General features: G+C 43.5%; 1 protein-coding gene across 2 annotated transcripts in view; it reads left to right on the top strand.

Moving 5' to 3' along the window:
* fer1l4 (fer-1 like family member 4) overlaps positions 1-27,258 on the top strand; it is a 320,348-nt gene that overhangs the window by 76,432 nt on the left and 216,658 nt on the right. For both annotated transcript variants that reach the window (XM_068000123.1, XM_068000124.1), the window contains 7 exons: positions 4,191-4,253; positions 4,698-4,782; positions 5,818-5,977; positions 11,319-11,502; positions 17,452-17,638; positions 21,772-22,142; positions 27,090-27,198. In XM_068000123.1, coding sequence (XP_067856224.1) covers positions 4,191-4,253; positions 4,698-4,782; positions 5,818-5,977; positions 11,319-11,502; positions 17,452-17,638; positions 21,772-22,142; positions 27,090-27,198 — 1,159 coding nt within the window. The remainder of the gene's footprint in view (positions 1-4,190; positions 4,254-4,697; positions 4,783-5,817; positions 5,978-11,318; positions 11,503-17,451; positions 17,639-21,771; positions 22,143-27,089; positions 27,199-27,258) is intronic.

Raw genomic sequence — 27,258 nt, 5'->3', positions numbered from 1 at the left:
TTATAAATGTAAGGAATCTTCCAACACCAGGTTATAGTCCAACTGTTTTATTTAAAAATCACAAGCTTTCGGAGGCTTTCTCCTTCGTCGGGTGAGCGAGTGTGGGATTCCATGGAAGGTTACCGCATTTATATTCAGAACAATACCTGGTGATTACAGATAATCTTTCCAACTGCCCGTTGTCAAGGCAATCAAAGTGTTCAGACAGAGTGATGTTACCTACAGGACCACCGAATACACAAACGGCCAGAACACAAAACAGAGAGAGAGAGGGAGAGAAACATCCGAAAGGAAGAGAAAGACAGCAAATGACCCGTTGTGTTAAAAACAGATAACTTTTTCCCACTGGTGGGGTTATGTGTAGCGTGACATGAAACCAAGATCCCGGTTGAGGCCGTCCTCATGGGTGCGGAACTTGGCTATCAATTTCTGCTCGATGATTTTGCGTTGTGTGTCTCGAAGGCCGCCTTGGAGAACGCTTACCCGAAGATCGGTGGCTGAATGTCCTTGACTACTGAAGTGTTCCCTGACTGGGAGGGAACCTTCCTGTCTGGCGATTGTTGCGCGGTGTCCGTTCATCCGTTGTCGCAGTGTCTGCATGGTCTCGCCAATGTACCATGCTCTGGGGCATCCTTTCCTGCAACATATGAGGTAGACAACGTTGGCCGAGTCACAGGAGTATGAACCATGTACCTGGTGGGTCGTGTCCTCTCGTGTGATGGTGGTGTCTGTGTCGATGATCTGGCATGGCTTGCAGAGGTTGCCGTGGCAGGGTTGTGTGGTGTCATGGATGCTGTTCTCCTGAAAGCTGGGTAATTTGCTGCGAACGATAGTCTGTTTGAGGTTGGGTGGCTGTTTAAAGGCGAGTAGTGGAGGTGTGGGGATGGCCATAGCGAGGTGTTCGTCGTCATTGATGACATGTTGAAGGCTGCGGAGAACATAGCGTAGTTTCTCCGCTCCGGGGAAGAACTGGACGACGAAGGGTACTCTGTTGGTTGCGTCCCGTGTTAGTCTTCTGAGGAGGTCTATGCGATTTTTCGCTGTGGCCCGTCGGAACTGTCGATCGACGAGTCGAGCGTTATATCCCGTTCTTACGAGGGCGTCTTTCAGTGTCTGTAGGTGTCCATCGCGTTCCTCCTCGTCTGAGCAGACCCTGTGTATTCGCAGGGCCTGTCCATAGGGGATGGACTCTTTGACGTGGTTAGGGTGGAAGCTGGAAAAGTGGAGCATCGTGAGGTTGTCCGTGGGCTTGCGGTTGGATGAGGTGCTGAGGTGCCCGTCTTTGATGGAGATTCGTGTGTCCAAGAAAGAAACCGATTCTGAGGAGTAGTCCATGGTGAGCTTGATGGTGGGATGGAACTTGTTGATGTTATCGTGTAGTCTCTTTAGTGATTCCTCGCCGTGGGTCCATAGGAAGAAAATGTCGTCGATGTATCTGGTGTATAGCGTTGGTTGGAGGTCCTGTGCAGTGAAGAAGTTCTGCTCGAACTTGTGCATGAAAATGTTCGCGTATTGGGGTGCGAATTTGGTCCCCATGGCTGTTCCGTGTGTTTGGGTAAAGAACTGGTTGTCGAAGGTGAAGACATTGTGATCCAGGATGAAGCGGATGAGTTGTAGGATGGCGTCTGGAGATTGGCTGTTGTTGGTGTTGAGTATTGATGCTGTCGCAGTGATGCCGTCATCGTGGGGGATACTGGTGTAGAGTGCCGAGACGTCCATCGTGGTGAGAAGTGTTCCTGGTTCAACTGGTCCGTGGGTGCTGAGTTTTTGTAGGAAGTCTGTAGTGTCGCGACAGAAGCTGGGGGTTCCCTGTACGATGGGTTTCAGGATGCCCTCGACGTATCCAGAGAGGTTCTCACACAGGGTTCCGTTGCCTGATACGATAGGACGTCCGGGTGTGTTGGCTTTGTGTATCTTTGGGAGGCAGTAGAAGTCTCCCACGCGGGGAGTACGTGGGATGAGATCACGTAGGATGCTTTGAAGGTCTGGATCGAAGGTCTTGATCAGTTTGTTGAGCTGGTGGGTGTGTTCCTTGTTCCTATTTATAAAGCCCAGGATCCCGTATGCTTTTTTAACCACTTTCTCAACCTGCCCTGCCACCTTCAACAATTTGTGCACATATACCCCCAGGTCTCTCTGTTCCTGTACCCCTTTTAGAACTGTGCCCTTTATATTGCCTCTCCTCGTTCTTCCTACCGAAATATATCACTTCGCTGTGTTAAATTTCATCTGCCTCGTGTCCACCCATTCCACCAGCCTGTCTATATCCTCTTGAAGTCTATCACTATCCTCCTCACTGTTCACTACCCTTCCAAGTTTTGTGTCATCTGCAAATTTTGAAATTGTGCCCTGTACACCCAAGTCCAAGTCAGTAATATATATCAAGAAAAGCAGTGGTCCCAGCACTGACCCCTGGGGAACATCACTGTACACCTCCCTCCACTCCGAAAAACAACCGTTCACCACTACTCTCTGTTTCCTGTCACTTAGCCAATTCTGTATCCATGTTGCTACTGCCCCCTTCATTCCATGGCCCGCAATCTTGATGATAAGCCCACCGTGCGGCTCTCTATCAAATGCCTTTTGAAAGTCCATATAAACCACATCAACTGCATTGCCCTCATCTACCCTCACTGTTACCTCATAAAAAAACTCTATCAGATTAGTTAAATATGATTTGCCTTTAACAAATCCGTGCTGGCTTTCCCTAATCAATCCACACTCGTCCAAGTGACTGTTAATTCTGTCCCAGATTACCGTTTCTAAAAATGGAGTTTAATGGCCCGTATTATCGGGATCACTGATTTATGGCGTGTAATGGACCGTATTATCGGGGTCACTGATTTATGGCGTGTAATGGACCGTATTATCGGGGTCACTGATTTGAGGTGTGTAATGGACTGTATTATCAGGGTCACTGATTTGAGGTGTGTAATGGACCATATTATCGGGGTCACTGATTTGAGGTGTGTAATGGACCGTATTATCGGGGTCACTGATTTGAGGTGTGTAATGGACTGTATTATCAGGGTCACTGATTTGAGGTGTGTAATGGACCATATTATCGGGGTCACTGATTTGAGGTGTCTAATGGACCATATTATCGGGGTCACTGATTTGAGGTGTGTAATGGACCGTATTATCGGGGTCACTGATTTGAGGTGTGTTAAGGACCGTATTATCGGGGTCACTGATTTGTGATGTGTAATGGACCGTATTATCGGGGTCATTGATTTGGGGTGTGTTAAGGACCGTATTATCAGGGTCACTGATTTGGGGTGTGTAATGGACTGTATTATCAGGGTCACTGATTTGAGGTGTGTAATGGACCATATTATCGGGGTCACTGATTTGAGGTGTGTAATGGACCGTATTATCAGGGTCACTGATTTGAGGTGTGTAATGGACCGTATTATCGGGGTCACTGATTTGAGGTGTGTAATGGACTGTATTATCAGGGTCACTGATTTGAGGTGTGTAATGGACCATATTATCGGGGTCACTGATTTGAGGTGTGTAATGGACCGTATTATCAGGGTCACTGATTTGAGGTGTGTAATGGACCGTATTATCGGGGTCACTGATTTGAGGTGTGTAATGGACCGTATTATCGGGGTCACTGATTTGAGGTGTGTAATGGACCGTATTATCGGGGTCACTGATTTGAGGTGTGTAATGGACCGTATTATCGGGGTCACTGATTTGATGTGTGTACCTGTCAGTATTGTTGGGATTTGAATTTGGCCAGAATTTTTTCCACCGCATTCTCTTCCTTGGGTCCGTGTCCTTGGTCCCGTCCTTTCAAGTCGCACCAGTTCTGAAAATATCACTGTCAGGATCGCAATAGGTCACAGTGTAATAGCTGGATGGGAAATTTAGGACTGTGTGAGGACCTCCTTCAGTCAGAGACTGTTCTTCTCTTGGAATGGATTTCCAGGTAGGGAATGGAGACAAAAATCCTGGAATTATTTAAAAACTTTTGGATGCTTTGATGGGGATGGGGGGTGACAGTAGGTTTTCTAGACGGGTGATTGCTATTCTCATTGGTATCGATCATATAACCGTAACTGATTGCATCTGTTGCAAAACTAAGAGTAGAGTAAATCTGATGGATGGGATATTGTACAAAAGGTGGTGTGGAATACGTCAAACTACATTACAATAATGTATTGTGTCTCTTTCCTTCCTAGCATTTTGTCTTTGAATTCCAAGAGCCACCAGCAGTCTTGTTTGATAAAATTATTGAAATTATTGTAAGTATGAAATTGTTATTAACAATTGAAGTATTTGGATAGTATTTAATTATTCAAGGACTAAACCAATATTTCGATTTTTGATTTTGATTTAAGATTTCTGCAAAAGGGAAGTCACCTGATACAGTCCACTGTACTCAACACACTTTGGTACCTACTGGTGTAGTTTTGATTTTGGACCTTGGAAAAGTGGAGTTACGCAATGGTTTATCCAGCCTTCTCCCCTTCCCTAAAGGGATTGACTCAGTCACTTGGGTACAATTCCAGGGCCATTGGTTGCAAAACTAAGAGTAGAGTAAATCTGATGGATAGGATATCGTACAAAAGGCGGAGTGGAGGGAGGCGAGGAGTTCCACATCTTAGGGGTCCTGTGAAAGAATGAATTCCGATAAGAAACGGTGATAACACAAATTGGTTAAATGCCTCATTTTATTTGTCCTCCAGGTTATTCATGTAAAAAAAATCCCATTCACCGGAGTTCAGCTGGGAACATTCAAGATCGATGCAGGGACCGTTTATCAGCAGCCTGGTAACTAGGTTCACCTTATCTGTGCATCAGTGATCAGTGTTTCACTAATCTCATCCAACACACTCAGACACTAGGATGTCACAATCTTTACCAACACTATTTGCAGGAAACTAGCTCATATCCTGAAAATTGGCAGATGCAGACACATATTGAATCACTTTTTCTTTATAAATGTCCTTTCAGTGTTACTCAATTCTGTAAGTAACTGGGCCTCCTGTGCATTTCATAAACTTACATCGAGTCGGTATAACAAGGAAACACACTACTGCTGATTTTCTCTCAACAGCTACTGGGGAATGGATCTCTGCAGATGTGTGTAAGGACACATGCAAACAACTGGACACAGCTTGGAGTATAACTCTGGTCTTGCCAGTTAAATATTACAATTCTTGGTCTAAGTCCAGTGATGTAGTACAGTTATGTTCCCCTTAATTCATAGTTGTTTAATTGAAATTATCTGATAAACCATTTTAGCACAAAATTCCCATTTGCTGTGTCATTTGCATTGCTTAATTCAAATGATTGGATAATTCTAATTTGTTTTAGCGCAAGAAATGAATTTGAATTATCAGGAGCCCCTGGCATCATCCATACTGCACATATATATTTAGAGAGAGAGAGATATATGGATAGAGATATATATATCTATATTTATATAGTTTCCCCACAAACTCTCTTACCTTTTCTGTACCCAGTATTCGATCTATAAATCTCCATTACATTCTCTTGCTTCTTATTCCTAACTTCCTCTTCACCACAGTGAACAGCTTACTTCAATACATTTTCTTAATCCATTCCATAATTTTGAAACCTTCAATGAGGTCATCAAAAAGTCTCCCTTTTGCAAACTCAACTTTTTCAACTTAAATTCCTGGTATCTGGAATTATTTTGGTTGCTCACTCCCACACTCGCTGAAAGGCAAATGATCACTTTAATGTTAATCAGATCACACATCAAACCCATATGTTTTGCTGCTATTTTCTTTTATTAATAAATGCCATCAGAAAATTATTAAATATTCTCTCTTTTTTCAGATCACAGGTTCTTTCAAAAATGGGCAACATTGACTGATCCGAAAGACACTAAAGGTGGCATCAAGGGTTTTGTAAAGTGCACGATTACTGTGATGGGGAAAGGAGATTTACAGGGGAGTATTCCCAGTGCCATCAGCAGTCAGGAAGAAGACATTGAAAAGTAAGTAAAAACTGGAAGGTGAATCCAATTGTTATGATCTGGAATGCACTGCCTGAAAGGGCGGTGGAAGCAGATTCAATAATAACTTTCAAAAGGGAATTGGATAAATACTTGAAAAGAAAAAATTTGCAGGGCTCTGGGGGCAGAGCAGGGACTAATTGAATAGCTCTTTCAAAGAGCTGGCACAGGCATGATGGGCCATGTAACCTCCATCTGTGCTGTAAGAGTCTATGAAATCAACAGCCCATCAAATCATGGTGAACCTGCTGGAGACGAATCTATGAGGCTCCCTCTGTTGGCTTGATTATTAACAACACCATGCAGTGTCCCACTAAACAATACGGCCAGGAGCTCCTCAGATCTGATCCCCATGGATTGTGCTGACCTCAGCCAGGGCAGCAACTGCGGTGCTAGAATTGGCCTCAGTGCCCCACAGCTAGCGATGGCAAAATTAGCTAGAGTCACGACTCCTGACCACTATCCAGTGGCCTCCGTTGGAAAGTGGATATGTGGCCACATTGGGTCAGGAAGAGATTGGCTCTGCTGCGATGTCTCGGACAGTTGTTTAAATTGCTGCCATTCAATGTGTAGTATCACAAAAGAACAGCGACTGGGTGAGATAGCAGAGAGCAGCTCATTTCATAGGACACTGGCACCAGGACTGGGTCGGGAAGGAGCTGTACCATTGGACGGGCTCCACTTGAACCGGGGTGGGACCAGTGTCCTAGCGGAAAGGATAACTAGGGCTGTCAATAGGACTTTAAACTAGTAAGACGGGGAGGGATCTGGTGAAAATAACATACGGCTGAAGAAAAAAGAAATAGGAGATGAGAGTAAAGGTCAGACCAAGGTTAGGAATAAGGGTTGGGAATAAGGTTAGGAATAATGCAGCGTAACATAAACAGTTTGGGAACAGATATAGTTATAGAACATGAGTACAAAACGACTGTTAAAAATAAAGTGAGGGGAACAATTATTAAAAACAAACTAAATTGCCTGTACAGCAATGTGCACAGCATCTGAAACAAAATGGGGGAACTGAAGGCAATAATTTATTGCGAGCAGTCGGATGTAGTCGGGATAACTGAAACATGGCTACATAAAGAACAGGATTGGCTGTTAAATATTACAGGACATAATGTATTTAGAAAGGATATGGAAGGAAGAAGGGGGGGTGGGGTAGCTGTACTAATTAGAGACAACATAATGGCAATAGGAAAAGGGACATAAGTAACATTAAGATAGAAACAAAATCCATATGGATTGAGACAAATGATAAGAAGGGATCGGTCACGTTAATAGGGATAGTCTACAGGCCACCCAATAGTGGAAGGAAAGTGCAGGATGAAATATGTCGGCAAATCTATGAAATGAGTAAAAAACATCGAATAATAATCATGGCAGATTTCAACTCCCCCCAAATCAGCTGACAAGAAGAGGTAGAGAAAGGAGAAAAGGGAATGGAGTTTTTACAGTGTGTACAGGACTCCTTTATTATCCAGTATATGAGAAGCCCAACAAGAGAGGAATCACTGCTGGATCCAATAATGGGAAATGAACCTGAGCAGAGAAGAGAAGTAAGTGTAGGGGAACATCTGGGCAATAGCCTCATAATAAGGTTTAAAATATGATTGAGGAAGACATAAGTAAGACAAAGGCTTATGTAAGGGGATAAGAATGGAACAAGGGAAAATAACTGCAAAAACATTTTGACAGACAGAGAGATCGAAGAGCAGTGGGAAATATTTAAAACGGTGAACAATAGAGATCAGGAGAAATATATTCCTCTAAAAAGCAATAACAAACTAACCAATAATGAAACACTATGGATGAATAAAGAGAGAAGGGTAAAATTGGAACTAAAGAAAAAGGCATTCAGTAAGTACGTAGACGATAAAGGAGAGGATGACAAAAGGGTTAGAAATAGGTTAGGGAAAAAAGTCAAAAAAACAATTAGGAAAGCAAAGAGAAACTATGAAATTAAATTATCAAAGAATATAAAAAGAAATAGTGAAGTATTCTACAGACACACAAATAACAAAAGAAGTATCGGGATAGTGATAGGGCCACTATGGGATACACAAGATAAACTCTCAGTTATGACAGTGAAATGGCAGAAATATTGAATAGTTCCTTTGCCTCAGTATTTACCGGGGAGACTAACAAGGTGGGCGTGACATTGGAAGAAGAGATCAAAAAAGATATAAAAACATTTAAGATAGAAAGGGGGGAGATAATTGATAAACTAATCAAACTTAGAGAGGATAAAACCCCTGGTCTGGATGGATTCCTTCCGTGCATAGTAAAAGAAGCTAGAGAGGAGATAGCAGAAGCACTATTACATATATAAAAAATTCATTAGAAAAGGGAGTCGTGCCAGAGGCCTGGTGGACAGTTAATGTGATTCCTATATTTAAAAAGGAGATAGAACCAGTCCAGGGAACTATAGACCAATTAGCTTAATGTCGGTGGCAAGAAAGATAATGGAATCTTTACCCAAAGATGTAATAGAAAAACATCTAGAGAATGAAAATATAATAAAGAACAGTCAGCACGGATTTCAGAAGGCAAGGTCATGGTTGATCAACCTTATTGAATTCTTTGAAGAAGTAACAGAAAGAGTAGACAAGGGTAATGCAGTAGATGTAATATATTTGGATTTTCATACCGCAGAGTAGACTCATGACTAAGGTCAGAGCAAGTGGAGTCAGGGGACAGGTAGCAGAATGGGTAGCAAGTTGGCTACACAAACAGAGGTTAGGGGTTAAAGATAGTTACTCGGACTGGCAAAAGGTGGGAAGTGGTGTTCCACAGGGATCAGTGCTGGGTCCACTTTTTTCACAATTTACATTAACGATTTGGATTCAGGAATCGGAAGTACAATTTCAAAATTTGGGGACGACACCAAATTGGGGGGTGTAGTTAATACAAAGGAAGAATGTGTCAAAATGCAGGAGGACATTAATAAACTTGCAGAATGGGCATGTGATTGGCAAATGAATTTCAATATAGATAAGTGTGAGGTGGTGCATTTTGGTAGGAAGAATAAGGAGGCCACATACTGTTTGGATAATAAGAGTCTGAATGGGGTAGAGGAACAGAGAGATCTGGGGGTACAGATACACAAATCACTAAAAGTAGTGGTGCAAGTTGAAAAGGCCATAAAAAAGCAAACCAAGCTCTGGGGTTCATTTCTAGAGGCATAGAATTGAAAAGCAGAGAAGTTATGATAAACTTGTATAGAACCTTGGTTAGACCACACTTGGAATACTGTGCACAGTTCTGGTCTCCATAGAGGCACTGGAGAAGGTGCAAAAAAGAGTCATAAGGATGATACCAGAACTGAGAGGATATACTTATCAGGAAAGGCTGAACAGGCTGGGATTCTTTTCTCTAGTAAAGAGAAGGCTGAGGGGTGACCTGATAGAGCTCTTTAAGGTAACGAAAAGGTTTGATAGGGTGGACGTAGAGAAAATGTTCCCACTTGTGAGGGAGACCAGAACTAGAGGTCATAAACATAAGACAGATGCTAATCCAAACAGCAGGTAGAATGTGGAACTCGCTACCAAAAGGAGTAGTTGAGGTGAATTGCATAGATGCATTTAAGGAGAAATGAGATAAGCACATGAGGGCGAAAGGAATAGAAGGATATGCTGATAGGGTGAGATGAAGTAGGGAGGGAGGAGGCTCGTGTGGAGCATAAACACCAGCATGGACCTGTTGGGCTGAATGGCCTGTTTCTGTGCTGTAGTTTCGATGGAACTCGATATAATACCCGTGGAACTGCTCATCAAGCAGAGCAAATGTTTCGGAAACCGAGAGTGAAATCTTTAAAAGATCAGTTTTGTATGTGTACAACAGGAAGTTACTAGTTGGGATCTGTGATAATTACCTGGGTAGCAGCTGGGAATCAAAGTCATCCTCATTCTAAAGGCATCTATTTCTTTGCCAGCTGAGTTCTTCAAGGTTACCTTCCAACCAGGAGGCAATAAGCTCAAGCAACTGGTCTGCTTGTTGTTCACATTCTCTTACCTCACACTGGATTATTTTGTCAGACAGTTCAATGAAATATTGCTGATCAGCGAGACATCTGTGTGCAGTTTGAGTAGTGCCTCTTTATATTATGCTCTTTTTTAGTTGCAACAATAACTTACATATTTAAGGCACATCTAATGTAAAAAGTGCCCCAAAACATAGGAACATAGGAACAGGAGTAGGCCATTCAGCCCCTCGTGCCTGTTCCGCCATTTGATAAGATCATGGCTGATCTGTGATCTAACTCCATATACCTGCCTTTGGCCCATATCCCTTAATACCTTTGGTTGCCAAAAAGCTATCTATCTCAGATTTAAATTTAGCAATTGAGCTAGTATCAATTGCCATTTGCGGAAGAGAGTTCCAAACTTCTACCACCTTTTGTGTGTAGAAATGTTTTCTAATCTCGCTCCTGAAAGGTCTGGCTCTAATTTTTAGACTGTGCCCCCTACTCCTAAAATCCCCAACCAGCGGAAATAGTTTCTCTCTATCCACCCTATCCGTTCCCCTTAATATCTTATAAACTTCGATCAGATCACCCCTTAACCTTCTAAACTCCAGAGAATACAACCCCAATTTATGTAATCTCTCCTTGTAACTTAAGTCTTGAAGTCCGGGTATCATTCTAGTAAACCTACGCTGCACTCCCTCCAAGGCCAATATGTCCTTCCGAAGGTGCGGTGCCCAGAACTGTTTACAGTACTCCAGGTGCGGTCTAAGCAGGGTTTTGTATAGCTGCAGCATAACTTCTGCCCCCTTGTACTCCAGTCCTCTAGATATAAAGGCCAGCATTCCATTAGCCTTATTGATTATTTTCTGCACCTGTTCATGACACTTCAGTGATCTATGTACCTGAACCCCTGGGTCCCTTTGGACATCCACTGTTCTTAATTTTTACCATTTAGAAAGTACCCTGTTCTATCCTTTTTTGATCCAAAGTGGATGACCTCACATTTGTCTACATTGAATTCCATTTGCCACAGTTTTGCCCATTCACCTAATCTATCAATATCCCTTATTACATGCCCCGACTATCTCCTGATTAATACTTCTTCCAGCAGAGTTGCAACTATTAGGAGGCCTATATACTACGCCCACTAATGTTTTTTTTCCCTTATTATTCCTTATCTCCACCCAAACTGTTTCATTATCTTGATGCTTTGTCCCAATATCATTTCTCTGTATTACAGTGATTCCTTCCTTTATTAACATAGCCACCCCACCTCCCCTTCCTTCCTGCCTGCATGGGCTTGATGGGCCGAATGGCCTCCTGTGTTGTAACCATTCTATGATTCTATGATTGTAGGAATCTCCTGCTTCCAAAACAAGTGCCAGCTGAGAGATCTTGGGCAAAGTTCTACATCAAGGTTTATAAGGCAGAGGACCTCCCCAGCATGAACTCAGGAATCATGGGGAGTTTTTCAAAAATTCTGGGAGAGCACAAAGTTTTCATTGATCCTTACATCCAGGTCACCTTTGCAGGACAGCAGGTAAAGAAATTAAATGTATTCTTATTGTAAAAATGAGAATGTTAGGTTCCACTCTGAGAAACTATGTTATCTATGGATACAGAATTGGCAAAGGGACAGGAAACAGAGAGTAGTGGTGAATGGTTGTTTTTCAGACTGGAGGGAGGTGTACAATGGTGTTCCCCAGGGGTCGGTGCTGGGACCACTGCTTTTCTTGATACATATTAATGACTTGGACTTGGGTGTACAGGGCACAATTTCAAAATTTGCAGATGACACAAAACTGGGAAGGGTAGTGAACAGTGAGGAGGATAGTGATAGACTTCAAGAGGATATAGACAGGCTGGTGGAATGGGTGCTCACATGGCAGATGAAATTTAACGCAGAAAAATGCGAAGTGATACATTTCAGTAGGAAGAACGACGAGAAGCAATATAAAGTAAAGCAATATAAAGTAAAGGGTACGATTCTAAAGTGGGTGCAGGAACAGAGAGATCTGGGGGTATATGTGCACAAATCATTGAAGGTAGCAGGGCAGGTTGAGAATGCGGTTTAAAAAAGCATACGGGATCCTGGGCTTTATAAATAGAGGAATAGAGTATAAAAGTATGGAAGTCATGCTGAACCTTTATAAAACACTGGTTCGGCCACAACTGGAGTATTGTGTCCAGTTCTGGGCACCGCACTTTAGGAAAGATGTGAAGGCCTTAGAGAGGGTGCAGAAGAGATTTACCAGAATGATTCCAGGGATGAGGAACTTTAGTTACGTGGATAGACTGGAGAAGCTGGGGTTGTTCTCCTTGGAACAGAGAAGGTTGCGAGGAGATTTGATCGATGTATTCAAAATCATGAAGGGTCTAGACAGAGTAGATGGAGAGAAACTGTTCTCATTGGCAGAAGGGTCAAGAACCAGAAGACATAGATTTAAGGTGATTGGCAAAAGGATCAAAGGTGATATGAGGAAAAACTTTTTTACGCAGTGAGTGGTTAGGATCTGGAATGCACTGCCCGAGGGGGTGGTGGAGGCAGATTCAATCATGGCCTTCAAAAGGGAACTGGATAAGTATTTGAAAGGAAAAAAAATTGCAGGGCTACGGGGAAAGGGCGGGGGAGTGGGACTAGCAGGATTGATCTTGCATAGATCTGGCACGGACTCGATGGACCGAATGGCCTCCTTCCTTGCTGTAACCTTTATATGATTTCTATCGGCTGCCTTATTATCTGCTTTCCTTATTACTTGTCACGTTGTCATAAGATATGAACATATAAAAATCTTGGACAGGAAAAGACCAGCTGGTCCATCAAGCCTGCCCCATGGAGCAACATGACTTGACCCTTCCTACCCCTCAGCAACCATGTCATCTCCTGGGAGAGGTAAAAAAGCAGAAAAGGAAACCCAGGGCCAAAAAGGGAAAAAAAATCTGGAAAATTCCTCTCCAACCTGCTCAGGCGATGGAAACCATTCCAGGAGACCATGTGGACCATATGCATGTCAACTGTTAAACCACCTGCCTTTTATAAAATGTGGTCTCTGCCTTTGCCAAGAAACTGTCCAGCTCCCTTTTGAAGGTGTGCAGAATCAGCATGCACCAGGCCAGCCGGCAACACATTCTAAAGGTTCACTACTCTCTGGGAAAAGACAACCGCCCAACATCCAGTCTATTCCTACTTGCAGCGGGATCTTGATAAATTGGGCCAGTGGGCCGATGAATGGCAGATGGAGTTTAATTTAGATAAATGTGAGGTGATGCATTTGGTAGATCGAATCGGGCCAGGACCTACTCCGTTAATGGTAGGGCGTTGGGGAGAGTTATAGAACAAAGAGATCTAGGAGTACAGGTTCATAGCTCCTTGAAAGTGGAGTCACAGGTGGATAGGGTGGTGAAGAAGGCATTCGGCATGCTTGGTTTCATTGGTCAGAACATTGAATACAGGAGTTGGGATGTCTTATTGAAGTTGTACAAGACATTAGTAAGGCCACACTTGGAATACTGTGTACAGTTCTGGTCACCCTATTATAGAAAGGATATTATTAAACTAGAAAGAGTGCAGAAAAGATTTACTAGGATGCTACCGGGACTTGATGGTTTGACTTACAGGGAGAGGTTGGATAGACTGAGACTTTTTTCCCTGAAGAGTAGGAGGTTTAGGGGTGATCTTATAGAAGTCTATAAAATAATGAGGGGCAGAGATAAGGTAGATAGTCAAAATCTTTTCCCAAAGGTAGGGGAGTCTATAACGAGGGGGCATAGATTTAAGGTGAGAGGGGAGAGATACAAAAGGGTCCAGAGGGGCAATTTTTTCACTCAAAGGGTGGTGAGTGTCTGGAACGAGCTGCCAGAGGCAGTAGTAGAGGCGGGTACAATTTTGTCTTTTAAAAAGCATTTGGACAGTTACATGGGTAAGATGGGTACAGAGGGATATGGGCCAAGTGCAGGCAATTGGGACTAGCTTAGTGGTATAAACTGGGCGACATGGACATGTTGGGCTGAAGGGCCTGTTTCCATGTTGTAAACTTCTCTGATTCTATGATTCTACTCTTGTGTCGTTTAAATGCATGTCCCCTGGTCCTCCCCAATCTGTCAAACTGGAATAATCTATCAATAGGGATGCAATCCAGCCCTTTCATTATTTTACATACCTCTAAGTCTACGTTGCTGTAAAGTAAGTAGACCAAACTCTAAGTCTATCTGAGTAACTAAGAGAGGACCGAAACTGGGTGCAGTACTCTAGATGTGGTCTAACCAAGGACCTGTATAAGAACAGAGTGGTGTTCTTTGACTTGTATTGAATAGTTCTATTAATACAACTCAATAAACACCTCGGTCCTTTTCTCTCTCAACTGCTTTCAGTACTGTTCCCTGTAAATGGTAAGTATGTTCTATGTTGGTCTGGCCTACATGCATCACACTGAATTTGTCTGGGTTAAATGCCAACACTGCTGTCCAAGTCGTTAATGAAAAAGTAATGGGCCTAACACGAGTCCCTGGTGGACACCGTTAGTAATCTGCCTCCTGGCTGATCCACAACCATTGACGACAACTTTCTGCCTGCAGCTTTGGAGCCAATTCCTAATCCAGTGTATCAAATTCCTTCTAATACCACAAGATTCTATCTTTTGAAGTAACCTAGTGTGAGATACCTTATCAAATGCTCTCTGAAAATCCAAGTAGACAGTGTCATCCAGATTACCTTAATCTACTAATTTACTAACTTCTTCAAAAAATTCAAGCAAGTTTGTAAGACATGACCTTTTCTGGAAGCCATGTTGAGTATCTCTAATGGCCCCTTCTCTTTCCCAATGATCATAAAGAGCATCGGTTTAAGATCCCTTCAAGCATCTTCCCAATGATTGATGTCAGTCTGATGGGCCTATAGCTTCCTGCTCCTGATTTGTTCTGTTTTTTGAGCTATGTGAGCTACCTTCCAATCTAAGGGAACAAGCCTTGACTCCATTGAACAGATAAAACCTTGTGTGTGACTTTGCTTCATTCCACAATTTCTATTGTTATAAAGTAGTTTTATTCACCAAAAAGGGGGACTAAGTTAGGCCTCAGCTGGAGTACTGTTCTCCAATTCTGGGCACAATGTCTCAAGGCCTTGGAGAGGGTGCAGTGGAGATTTACCAGAATGATACCAGGGATGAGGGACTTCAGTTCTGTGGAGAGACTGGAAAAGCTGGGATTGTTCTCCTTAGAGCAGAGAAGGTTAAGGGGAAATTTATAGAAGTGTTCAAAATTACGATAGAGTAAATAGGGAGGGTCGATAACCAGAGGACACAGATTTAAGATAATTGGCAAAAGAACCAGGAGAGAGATGAGAATTTTTTCATGCAGCGAGTTGTGATGATCTGGAATGCACTGCCTGAAAGGGTGGTGGATGCAGATTCACTTTTCAAAAGGGAAAAGGGAAAATTTGCAGGGATATGGGAAAAGAGCAAGGAAGTGGGACTAATTGTTTCGCTCTTTCAAAGAGCCGGCGCAGGCACGAGGGGCCGAATGGCCTCCTGTGCTGTAAGATTCTTTGATTCTAAGTACAAATAATTTTTTGTTATTTATACCGTATGTGTCTCATTCCCTGCCCCACAGTTTCATACTCATTATCCTGTGGGGAGGTTGGAGAGAGAGTGTTGTCCCTTCCACGGTAACGGGATTAATTTATTATTCACCAGGGCACTGATTGTTGAACCATTATACAATTTCTCCAGGATTTTAGTAAATAGTAATCTCACATAAATACATTTAGATCATTTTTATATTTAAAAAATATAAAAAACACAGACTTTCCCTCATTTTGTAATTTTTAATTTTTTAAACCTGTTTTGACCTGTCTGCTCTTTCTTCCCTTTTTCTCCTCCCCTCCTGAAAGTGCAGAGTCATGCTGGGGTATGGCTGCATGGTCTGGGGCCCAAGTATTCATAATTGAATCCTGACAGTGTACGTTGCCCAATGCAGGGGGTTCACAGCCAAGCTTGATCCTGTCAAACACGGACATCAGTCAACAGTGATCACTGGATGGAAATCAGGAGCGGGACCCCTGGCTGATGACCCCTGGCTGATGACCCCTGGCTGATGACCCCTGGCTGATGCATCCTGGCTGATGACCGCTGGCTGATGACCCCTGGCTGATGCATCCTGGCTGATGACCCCTGGCTGATGCATCCTGGCTGATGACCGCTGGCTGATGCATCCTGGCTGATGACCCCTGGCTGATGACCCCTGGCTGATGACCCCTGGCTGATGCATCCTGGCTGATGCATCCTGGCTGAAAATTTTTTTAGCTCTCCCTAGCCGAGAGGTGCTGAGCCCAACTGCATCAGCCACCTGATGTTCCAAATCAGCTCACTCAGTACAAATAAGTGGATGAACATGAAGGTTCCTAGTCCGTATCGTTCAGTATGCAATGCTTCATCAATGACCTTCCCTCCATCATAAGGTCAGAAATGGGGATGTTCGCTGATGATTGCACAGTGTTCAGTTCCATTCGCAACCCCTCAAATAATGAAGCAGTCCGAGCCCGCATGCAGCAAGACCTGGACAACATCCAGGCTTGAGCTCATAAGTGGCAAGTAACATTCGCGCCAGACAAGTGCCGGGCAATGACTATCTCCAACAAGAGAGAGTCTGACCATCTCCCCTTGACATTCAACGGCATTACCATCGCCGAATCCCCCACCATCAACATCCTGGGGGTCACCATTGACCAGAAACTTAACTGGACCAGCCATATAAATACTGCGGCTACAAGAGCAGGTCAGAGGCTGGGTATTCTGCGGTGAGTGACTCACCTCCTGACTCCCCAAAGCCTTTCCACCATCTACAAGGCACAAGTCAGGAGTGTGATGGAATACTCTCCACTTGCCTGGATGAGTGCAGCTCCAACAACACTCAAGAAGCTCGACACCATCCAGGACAAAGCAGCCCGCTTGATTGGCACCCCATCTACCACCCTAAACATTCACTCCCTTCACCACCGGCGCCCCGTGGCTGCAGTGTGTACCATCCACAGGATGCACTGCAGCAACTCACCAAGGCTTCTTCGACAGCACCTCCCAAACCCGCGACCTCTACCACCTAGAAGGACAACAGCAGCAGGCACATAGGAACAACACCACCTGCACGTTCCCCTCCAAGTCACACACCATCCTGACTTGGAAATATATCGCCGTTCCTTCATCGTCGCTGGGTCAAAATCCTGGAACTCCCTTCCTAACAGCACTGTGGGAGAACCTTCACCACATGGACTGCAGCGGTTCAAGAAGGCGGCTCACCACCACCTTCTCAAGGGTAATTAGGGATGGGCAATAAATGCTGGCCTCGCCAGCGAGGCCCACATCCCATGAACAAATAAAAAAAAGAATTCACCCACTCAGCCACCTGGGGAGTTCGACGTAGTCTGTTCTTTGGGAAATTCACCACACTGAGTGACATTGACCCCTTGTTGTAAGTAATGGTTTTCTTTCATTAATAGGGAGAGACATCAGTGGAAAGCAACACGACCAAACCTGTATGGAATGAACAAATCACTTTCATTGAGATGTTTCCCTCACTTGCTCAACGTATCAAAGTTCAAGTCATCGATGATGCTAACATTAATGATGTTGCTATAGCAACTCATTTCATCAATTTGCAGCAAATATCCGATCCTGGGGTTAATGGTGAGATCAAAGGGGTTTCTTCTCCCCTCTACATTCAGTTTTCCAAATTCACTTAAATTTCTCAGTGCATCCTCTTCTGGTTGTGAACATTAGACAATCTGGATTATGAGCTTCTCTGTAACCTCTATGATGTTTCTAGAGAGGATACAAGAAAAAGCTTGGCATCATTCAAGAAAAGCTCTATGATTCTTCTCTAGCCTCCAACCTCTCTCTTTGTTCCAGATTTTCCTGTCGTTCTCTATTTTATAAATGATACTGGGGGTAATTTTAACCCAACCTGCCAGGCAGGAAACTGATGCAATCAGATCAGCTGCCACTGACTTCAATGGAAAGTAATTGGGCAGTGTATAAAACGGGCGGGGTGATGGACGGGCGGGGTGATGGACGGGCGGGGTGATGGACGGGCGGGGTGATGGACGGGCGGGGTGATGGACGGGCGGGGTGATGGACGGGCGGGGTGATGGACGGGCAGCCGATCTAATCCTGTCAGTTTCCCACATGGTGGGTTAGGTTAAAATGACCAAAACTGCGGCCATTACTCCTCTAAACTTTCCTTTCTTATTCTTCTTAGGCTCCTCTTTGTAAGCTGCAAATACACTGCTTTCCACACTCTTCCTTCTCCTTGTATCCTCACTGTATTAGAAAGAAGACCAGAGTACCATCTCTGATCCCAACTCTGTTCCCCAGGACTTGAACTGTGGAATGCTTTCCTTTCTCCAATCTATGAGCTTTTTAAACCAAGCTTGACATCACTGAACCATCACTTCGATTTTCCTCACCTCCTCTCCTACACTTTTCAACCTTCATGGTGTCTTGCACCATGGTCTTCACTCCATTTCGCAATGGAAAAAAAATTCTCAATGCAACTTCTTGTTAGTAAAGTGTATTCACTTCACTGATAAACTAAATAGAGTGGGGGAGGGCTCAGGTGGGGCAAAGTTTAGATTGATAAAGAGAAAAGACAAGGAAGTAGTACAGGAAAGTGATGAGGGTAATGATAAACAGAATGTGTCAGGAAGGGACAGAGCGTACAAACATAAGAGTGCACTAGCAAATGGGACCGGGGTAGGAAAGAATGGTAAAAAAACAAAATTAAAGGTTCTTTATCTGAATGCGCGCAGCATTCGTAATAAGATAGATGAATTGACGGCGCAAATAGAAACAAATGGGTATGATCTCGTGGCCATTACAGAGACGTGGTTGCAAGGTGACCAAGGTTGGGAGTTAAATATTCAGGGTTATTTAACATTTCGGAAGGATAGGAGAAACGGTAAAGGAGGTGGGGTAGCTCTGTTAATAAAGGATGAAATTGGTATAATAGTGAGAAATGATCTTGGCTCAGAAGATCAAGATGTCGAATCAATTTGGGTGGAGGTAAGAAATAGCAAGGGAAAGAAATCACTGGTGGGAGTAGTATATAGGCCCCCTAACAGTAGCTACACTGTAGGGCAAAATATAAATCAGGAAATAAGGGGGGCTTGTAAAAAAGGTAATGCAATAATCATGGGCGATTTTAACTTTCACATAGATTGGACAAATCAAATTGGCAAAAATAGCCCTGAGGAGGAGTTCATAGAGGGTATTAGGGACTATTTCTGAGATCAATACGTCGGGGAACCAACCAGGGAACAGGCCATTTTGGATCTGGTAATGGGTAACGAAACAGGATTAATTAACGATCTCAAAGTAAAGGATCCCTTGGGAAACAGTGATCATAATATGATAGAATTTCACTTCCAGTCTGAGACCGAGGATCTTGGGTCTGAAACTATTGTATTAAACTTAAATAAGGGCAATTATAAAGGAATGAGGGCAGAATTGGCTAAAGTGGACTGGGTAAACAGATTAGATGGTATGATGGTGGATAAGCAGTGGCAAACATTTAAAAAGATATTTTGTGACTCGCAACAAAAATATATCCCTGTGAGGAGGAAAGACTCCACAAAAAGGGTGAACCAACCATGGCTAACTAAGGAAGTCAAGGATGGTATCAGGTTAAAAGAAAAAGCATACAACATGGCAAAGATTACTGGTAAGCCCAAAGATTGGGAAACCTTTAAAAACCAGCAAAGGATGACTAAAAGAATAATAAAGAGGGAGAAAATAAATTATGAGAGTAAACTAGCAAGAAATATAAAAACTGACAGTAAAAGCTTCGACAAGTATATAAAAAGGAAGAGGGTAGCAAAAGTAAACATTGGTCCCTTAGAGGATGAGACTGGGGAAATAATAATGGAAAATAAGGAAATGGCAGAGGAATTGAACAGATATTTTGCACCTGTCTTCACAGTAGAAGACACTAATAATATACCAATAATAGGAAAAAATCAAGGGGCAAAAGGAAGGGAGGAACTAAAAACAATCACTATCACTAGAGAAAAAGTACTAGGTAAACTAATGGGTTTAAAGGCTGACAAGTCCCCTGGACCTGATGGCTTGCATCCGAGGGTCTTAAAGGAAATGGCTACAGATTTATTGGAGGCATTGATTGTAATCTTCCAGAATTCACTAGATTCTGGAAAGGTCCCAGCGGATTGGAAAACCACAAACGTAACACCCCTATTCAAGAAGGGAGTGAGACAGAAAGCAGGTAACTATAGAGCAGTTAGCCGAACATCTGACATTGGGAAAATGCTAGAATCCATTATTAAGGAAGTAGTAGCAGGACATTTGGCGACTCATAATACAATCAAGGAGAGTCAACATGGTTTTATGAAGGGGAAATCATGTCTGACAAATTTATTAGAGTTCTTTGAGGAAGTAACGGGCAGGGTGGATAAAGGGGAACCAATGGATGCAGTATATTTGGATTTCCAAAAGGCATTTGATAAGGTGCCACATAAAAGATTACTGCACAAGATAAGAGCTCATGGTGTTGGGGGTAATATACTGGCATGGATAGAGGATTGGCTAACTAACAGAAAACAAGAGTCGGGATAAAAGGGTCATTTTCAAAATGGCAATCTGTAACTAGTGGGGTGCCGCAGGGCTCAGTGCAGGGGCCTCAACTATTTACAATATATATCAATGACTTGGATGAAGGAACAGAGTGTCTTGTGGCCAAATTTGCTGATGATTCAAAGATAGGTGGAAAAGCAAGTTGTGATGAGGACACAAAGTGTCTGCAAAGGGATATTGACAGGTTAAGAGAATGGGCAAAAATTTGGCAGATGGAATATAATGTGGGAAAATGTGAAGTCGCCCACTTTGGGAGGAAAAATAAAAAAGCAAAATATTATTTGAATGGAGAAATACTACAAAATGCTGCGGTACAGAGGGATCTGGGTGTCCTCATACATGAAACACAAAAAGTCAACATACAGGTGCAGCAGGTAATCCGGAAGGCAAATGGAATATTGGCCTTTATTTCTAGGGGGATGGAGTATAAAAGCAGGGAAGTCATGCTACAACTGTACAGAGTGCTGGTGAGACCACACCTGGAGTACTGCGTACAGTTCTGGTGCCCTTATTTAAGGAAGGACATACTTGCATTGGAGGCGGTTCAGAGAAGGTTCACTGGGTTGATTCCGGGTATGGAAGGGTTGTCTTATGAGGAAAGATTGAACAGGTTGGGTCTCTACTCATTGGAGTTTAGAAGAATGAGAGGAGATCTTATTGAAACATACAAGATTCTGAGGGGACTCGATAGGGTAGATGCTGAGTGGATGTTACCCCTCATGGGGGAATCTAAAACGAGGGGACATAGTCTCAGAATAAGGGGTCGCCTGTTTAAGACGGAAATGAGGAGGAATTTCTTCTCCCAGAGGGTCGTGAATCTTTGGAATTGTTTACCCCAAAAAGCTGTGGAGGCTGAGTCATTGAATACATTCAAGGCTGAGTTAGACACATTTTTGATGAGCAAGGGAGTCAAAGGATATGGGGAAAGGGCGGGAAAGTGAAGTTGAGGTAAAAATCAGCCATGATCTCACTAAATGGTGGAGCAGGCTCGATGGGCCGAATGGCCTACTCCTGCTCCTATCTCTTATGGTCTTATAACCAAGTGTATTCACTTCCCTGATAACCAAGTGTATTCACTTCCCTGATAACCAAGTGTATTGAGCTCACTGATAACCAAGTTTATTCACTTCACTGATAACCACGCTCCCCAGGTTACATTTATCTTTATTTTTCAGCTGGATTCCATCCAACCTTTGGCCCAGCATGGGTTCACCTCTATGGATCACCACAGAACTCTGTGCTAAGGGATGCTCACAGGAACCTGAATGAGGGTCTGGGAGAGGGGATATTTTACAGAGGACGAATACTTATGGCAGTGACGGTGGATGTTTTCAGCTCAATTTCAGCCATTCAAAACAAAAATGGCAAAAATAGAAAGAGCGCCTTCAGCAAATTCACACTGAAAAAAAAAAGCAAGAAATCCAAATCCAAGTCGAAGGCTAAAGAGGAGAGCAGCAGTCAAAATGAAGATGAAGATGGTACTAATCCTCAAGAGCAGCCTAATGCAGTGGAGATAGATGTTGAAGAAATTCACCCAGTCCCAGAGGTCAGTTTAGTAGAAAAGAAACCTGATGTGATATTTTTCTGTTCAAGGATGTAATTAATATGCCTTACATTCACACCGGTTTATGGTTGGTCTGTTTTTTGACATTCACTATTGGGTGACCCAGTAAAAATGCAAGAACGTTTAGGAACAGGAGAAGGCCATTAGGCCCATCAAGCTTGTCTCTTTTCCATAGAATAACCAATCTGCCCACCTTCTAACTATCTCCCTCAGTCCTTTCTAGAAACCCATCTAGTTGCCTCTTGAACCCATTTATATTGTGTCCCTTCCCAGGTAACTTATTTCACAAGTCGATTACCCTTTCACTGATAAAGTTCTGGCTAACTTCCTTCTTATTCCGAACTCCTGAATTATCACCTTCTGTGCTGTATCTTTACTATGGTTCTATGGTTCTGTGTCCCTGAACCAATAGTCAAGTTGTCAGTTCCCTTCATAAAAAAATCTTTAAGGTCGTCTCAAAACCTCCTTTCCAAAGAAAATTCCAACTTCCTTAATCCTTCCTCATAAGTTTCTTATGCCTTTAATCATCTTTGTTAGTCATCTCTGGACTCTTTCGAGGGCAATATCAGCTGTCAATGTACATTAGGCAAACTAGCAGATCTCCCCACAAGTCACTTGTGGTGAGTTGGAGGTTATGCTTTTGTAAGGGGGTGTGGGAACAGGGAGGGCTGCACATGACAGCTCCTTGAATACGGTGGGGTGCATAATTCTTCCTGTCAGCAATCTCATGTAAAGTTCAACGTTTTATGCTTTACATGGTTTTGATTTTTTAATACCCAAAAATCAGTTGCCTTCACTGCTCTTAATAATGCTTCCCCTGGCTGTTAGAGCTCTCAGTCCTTTTCAGTGATAAGGAGTGGGCTCACAAACAGCAATGCAATATTAATACACACACAGTAAAAGAAACAAATTCGGGAACTAGAGTCATAGAAACTCATAGCATGGCACGGATTCATTAAGGGAAGGTCGTGTCTGACTGAATTTTTTGAGGAGGTAACAAGGAGGGTTGATGAAGATAGTGTATTTGAGTGTAGTCAACATGGATTTTAGCAAGGTTTTTGACAGGGCCCATATGATTTCTGGTCAAATAAGTAAAAGCCCATGGGATCCAAGGGAAAGTAGCAAGTTGGATCCAAAATTGGTTCAGTGGCAGGAAGCAAAGGGTAACGGTCGACGGGTGTTTTTGCGACTGGAAGGCTGCTTCCAGTGGGGTTCCTCAAGGCTCAGTACTAGGTCCCTTGCTTTTTGTGGTATATAATCAATGATTTAGACTAAAATGTAGGGGGCATGATTAAGAAGTTTGCAGATGATACAAAAATTGGCCGTGTGGGTGATAGTGGGGAGGAAAGCTGTCGACTGCAGGAAGATATCAATGGTCTGGACAGGTGGGCAGAAAAGTGGCAAATGGAATTCAATCTGGAGAAGTGTGAGGTAATGCATTTGGGGAGGGCAAACAAGGCAAGGGAACACACAATAAATGGGAGGATACTGAGAGGTGTAGAGGAACAAAGGGACCATGGAGTTTATGTCCACAGATCCATGAAGGTAGCAGGACAGATAGATAAGGTGGTTAAGAAGGCATATGGAATACTTTCCTTTATTAGCTGAGGCATAGAATATAAGAGCAGGGAGGTTATGCTAGAACTGTTGGTTAGGCCACAGCTTGAGTACTGTGTACAGTTCTGGTCACCACATTACAGGAAAGATGTGATTGCACCAGAGGGGGTACAGAGGAGATTTATGAGGACGTTGCCAGGACTGGAGAATTTTAGCTATGAGCAATGATTGGATAGGCTGAGGTTGTTTTTGTTGGAACAAAGGAGGCTGAGGGGTGATTTAATTGAGGGGTATAAAATTACGAGGGGCCTAGATAGAGTGGATAGGAGCTGTATAAAACACTGGTTAGGCCACAGCTGGAGTACTGTGTGCAGTTCTGGTCGCCACACTACAGGAAGGATGTGATCGCTTTGGAGAGGGTGCAGAGGAGATTCACCAGGATGTTACCAGGGCTGGAGCGCTTCAGCTATGAAGAGAGATTGGGAAGATTGGGTTTGTTTTCCTTGGAGCAGAGGAGGCTGAGAGGGGACATGATTGAGGTGTACAAAATTATGAGGGGCACAGATAGGATGGATACTAAGGAGCTTTTTCCCTTCGTTGATGGTTCTATAACAAGGGGACATAGATTCAAGGTAAAAGGCGGGAGGTTTAGAGGGGATTTGAGAAAGAACTTTTTCACCCAGAGGGTGGTTGGAGTCTGGAACTCACTGCCTGAAAGGGTTGTGGAGGCAGGAACCCTCACAACATTCAAGAAGCATTTGGATGAGCACTTGAAATGCCATAGCATACAAGGCTACGGACCAAATGCTGGAATATGGGATTAGAGTAGACAGGGCTTGATGGCCGGCGCGGACACGATGGGCCGAAGGGCCTCTATCCGTGCTGTATGACTCTATGACTCTATGACTCTATGACCTATTTCCCTTAGCAAAGAGGTCAGCAACCAGGGGGCATAGATTTAAAGTAGTTGTAGAAGGATTAGAGGGGAACTGAGGAGAAACTTTTTCACCCAGAGGGTGGTGGGTGTCTGGAATTCACTGCCTGAAAGGGTGGTAGAGGCAGAAACCCTCAACTCATTTAAAAAGTACCTGGATGTGCACCTGAAGTGCCGTAACTTACAAGGCTATGGACCAAGTGGGATTAGGCTGGATAGCTCTTTTTCGGTCAGCACAGATTAGATGGGCCAAATGGCCTCCCTCTGTGCCATAAATTCCTATGATTCTATGATAACTTAATAGCAGTAATGCTATTAGTTACAGTTGAGTCAGGATTGGCAATTAAATATACCTGGGTATAAGATGTTCAGGGAGGATAGGGAAGGGAGTATTAACCCGAACGTTGCTACAGTAGCCTAGTGGTTATAGCACTGGACCAGCACCTCAGAGATCATGAGTTCAAATCAGCAGAACTGGAGTTGTGAAATTAAATTCAATAAATCTGATAATTTTTGGCTGGTACGAGTAAAAGTGACCATGCAGCTTCCCAATTATCGTCAAAACCCAACTGGTTCACTAATAGCCTTCAGGGAAGGAAGCCTTTCCCCCCCCCCCTTTCCCCCACTCCCCTTCCCCCACTCCCTTTTCCCTCCCCCCCCCTTTCCCCCCCCCTTTCCCCCCCCTTTCCCCCCCCCTTTCCCTCCCCCCCCCCTTTCCCCCCCCCCTTCCCCCCCCTCCCCTTCCCTTCCCCCCTGCCCTGCCCAGTCCGGGCTACAGGTCGACTCTGAATGCCCTCTGTGGCCACCCAGTTGTAAACAATTGCTAAAGAATAATATTTATCAGCCAACATCCCAGGCTCCTCCATCACCACTGTCTTGTCCCACCAGCAGGATGGACCCACCAGAGATGGGGGCACAGTGATACACAATTGGGTGGGAGTGGTCCTGGGAGTCTTTATCATTGACCCTATGAAGTCGCATGGCTTCAGATCAAACGAGCTTCCTACTGATCATCACCTACTGCCCTCCTCTTCATTGGCGAATCAATACTCCGTCATGTTGAACATCACTTGGAGGTAGCTCTAAGGGAAGAAAGGGCACAAAATGTACTCTGACTGCGGATTTCAATGTCCGTCACCAAGAGTGGCTTGGTGATACCACCGTTGACTGAGCCAGACAATCCTGAAGGACACAGCTGCCAGATTGGGCCTGCATCAGGTGGTGAGGGAACAATACGAGAACGTAACCTACTGTTGATGACAGCATTGGTAGAAATGACCACCATGTAATGTGGCACTGCCAACATGCTAAGTGGGACAGATGAAGGACAGATCTAGCAGCCCAAAACTGGGCATCCAGGCACGGTGGGCCATCAGAAGCAGCAGAATTGTACACTCCAACAATCTATAACCTCCTGGTCCAGCACATCCCTCACTCCTTGATCAGCATCAAGCTTAAAGTTCAATGCAGAGTGTAGAAGGCCATGAGAGGAGCAGCAGCTGACGGACCATAGAATGAGGTACAAACCTAGTGAAGCTACATCACAGGGTTACCTGTGTACCATTTGCCCCTCCCCCAACATGTGGTGGATGTTATTAGGCACAGAAGGGAGGCAAACCTTAATTGTACTTTGGGGCAAAGGGATTTGCCATCAGGGGATTGAACTATTGCCATCCAGCAGCAACCAAGTTATCAGCAGAAAAAAAAACAAAGCCCAGCTCAATAATTGAAGCTCCAAGTAAATATCCCAAATTGAGCTCCAGACTCTGATAAAAGAGTAGGCCCCTACACAAAAATATTTTTGAAGGATTTGCAAAACTGTGCAAACAACTCCAAGTAAGAATACGCATTTACTCTGAATTGTTTAATTTTTTGTGAGTTTCTTATGTTCTAAATATCACAGGTATATTTTCAGACAGTTGAAAATCAAGATGGTTCACTAAATGTTTTAAGCAATTTAATTGGTTTGAAAATGTAATTGTTGTTCTGATACTTACTCATTCTTCATTGGTACATCCTGACTGAAGTGAACTGCTTTTGATGACTTAAGGTTTAGTTAATTGGGTATTTGATTGATATCAACTGATAATTGCTTATTTCAGCCAATCACTATTCTTTGTCCTGTGGATTTATGCTAATTGAGATGAACAGTGTCTGAGGCCACAGGATTGGGTGTGACTCCTTTCAAAGTGTGACATGATGGATGTCGCATAAAACATAATTATTTCTAAATAAGCCCTTGTATCTGAACTCATTCTTTCATTAAACACAAAGATAGATCCCAATAATGTAGAAGTGTCTGAACTAATCTGGCTGCAGAAACTGAAAACTCTGTTTAGTAAACAAAGGCTTACAAGTCTGGATTTAGTCATTTTTAAGAATCAGCCATCAGGATGTAAGTAATTAAAGCACCGAGATTCATTGCCATGTCTGTTCAGTCTATTGCAGGCGAGAAGGAGGAATTCCTTCTATTTGCTGCATTTTTCGAGGCAACCATGATTGACCCCACTGTGGGGTCACGCCCTCTTACCTTCGAAGTGTCCATAGGTAAGAACTTGATTTTGTTTATGTGGTGGATGAACGTGCAGTTGCAGATAATTTTGAAGA

Source organism: Heptranchias perlo, chromosome 19, assembly GCF_035084215.1.
Source record: "Heptranchias perlo isolate sHepPer1 chromosome 19, sHepPer1.hap1, whole genome shotgun sequence".
Taxonomy (NCBI): domain Eukaryota; kingdom Metazoa; phylum Chordata; class Chondrichthyes; order Hexanchiformes; family Hexanchidae; genus Heptranchias; species Heptranchias perlo.
Note: the sequence above shows the minus strand (reverse complement) of the source record. Positions and strands in the feature narration are given on the sequence as shown.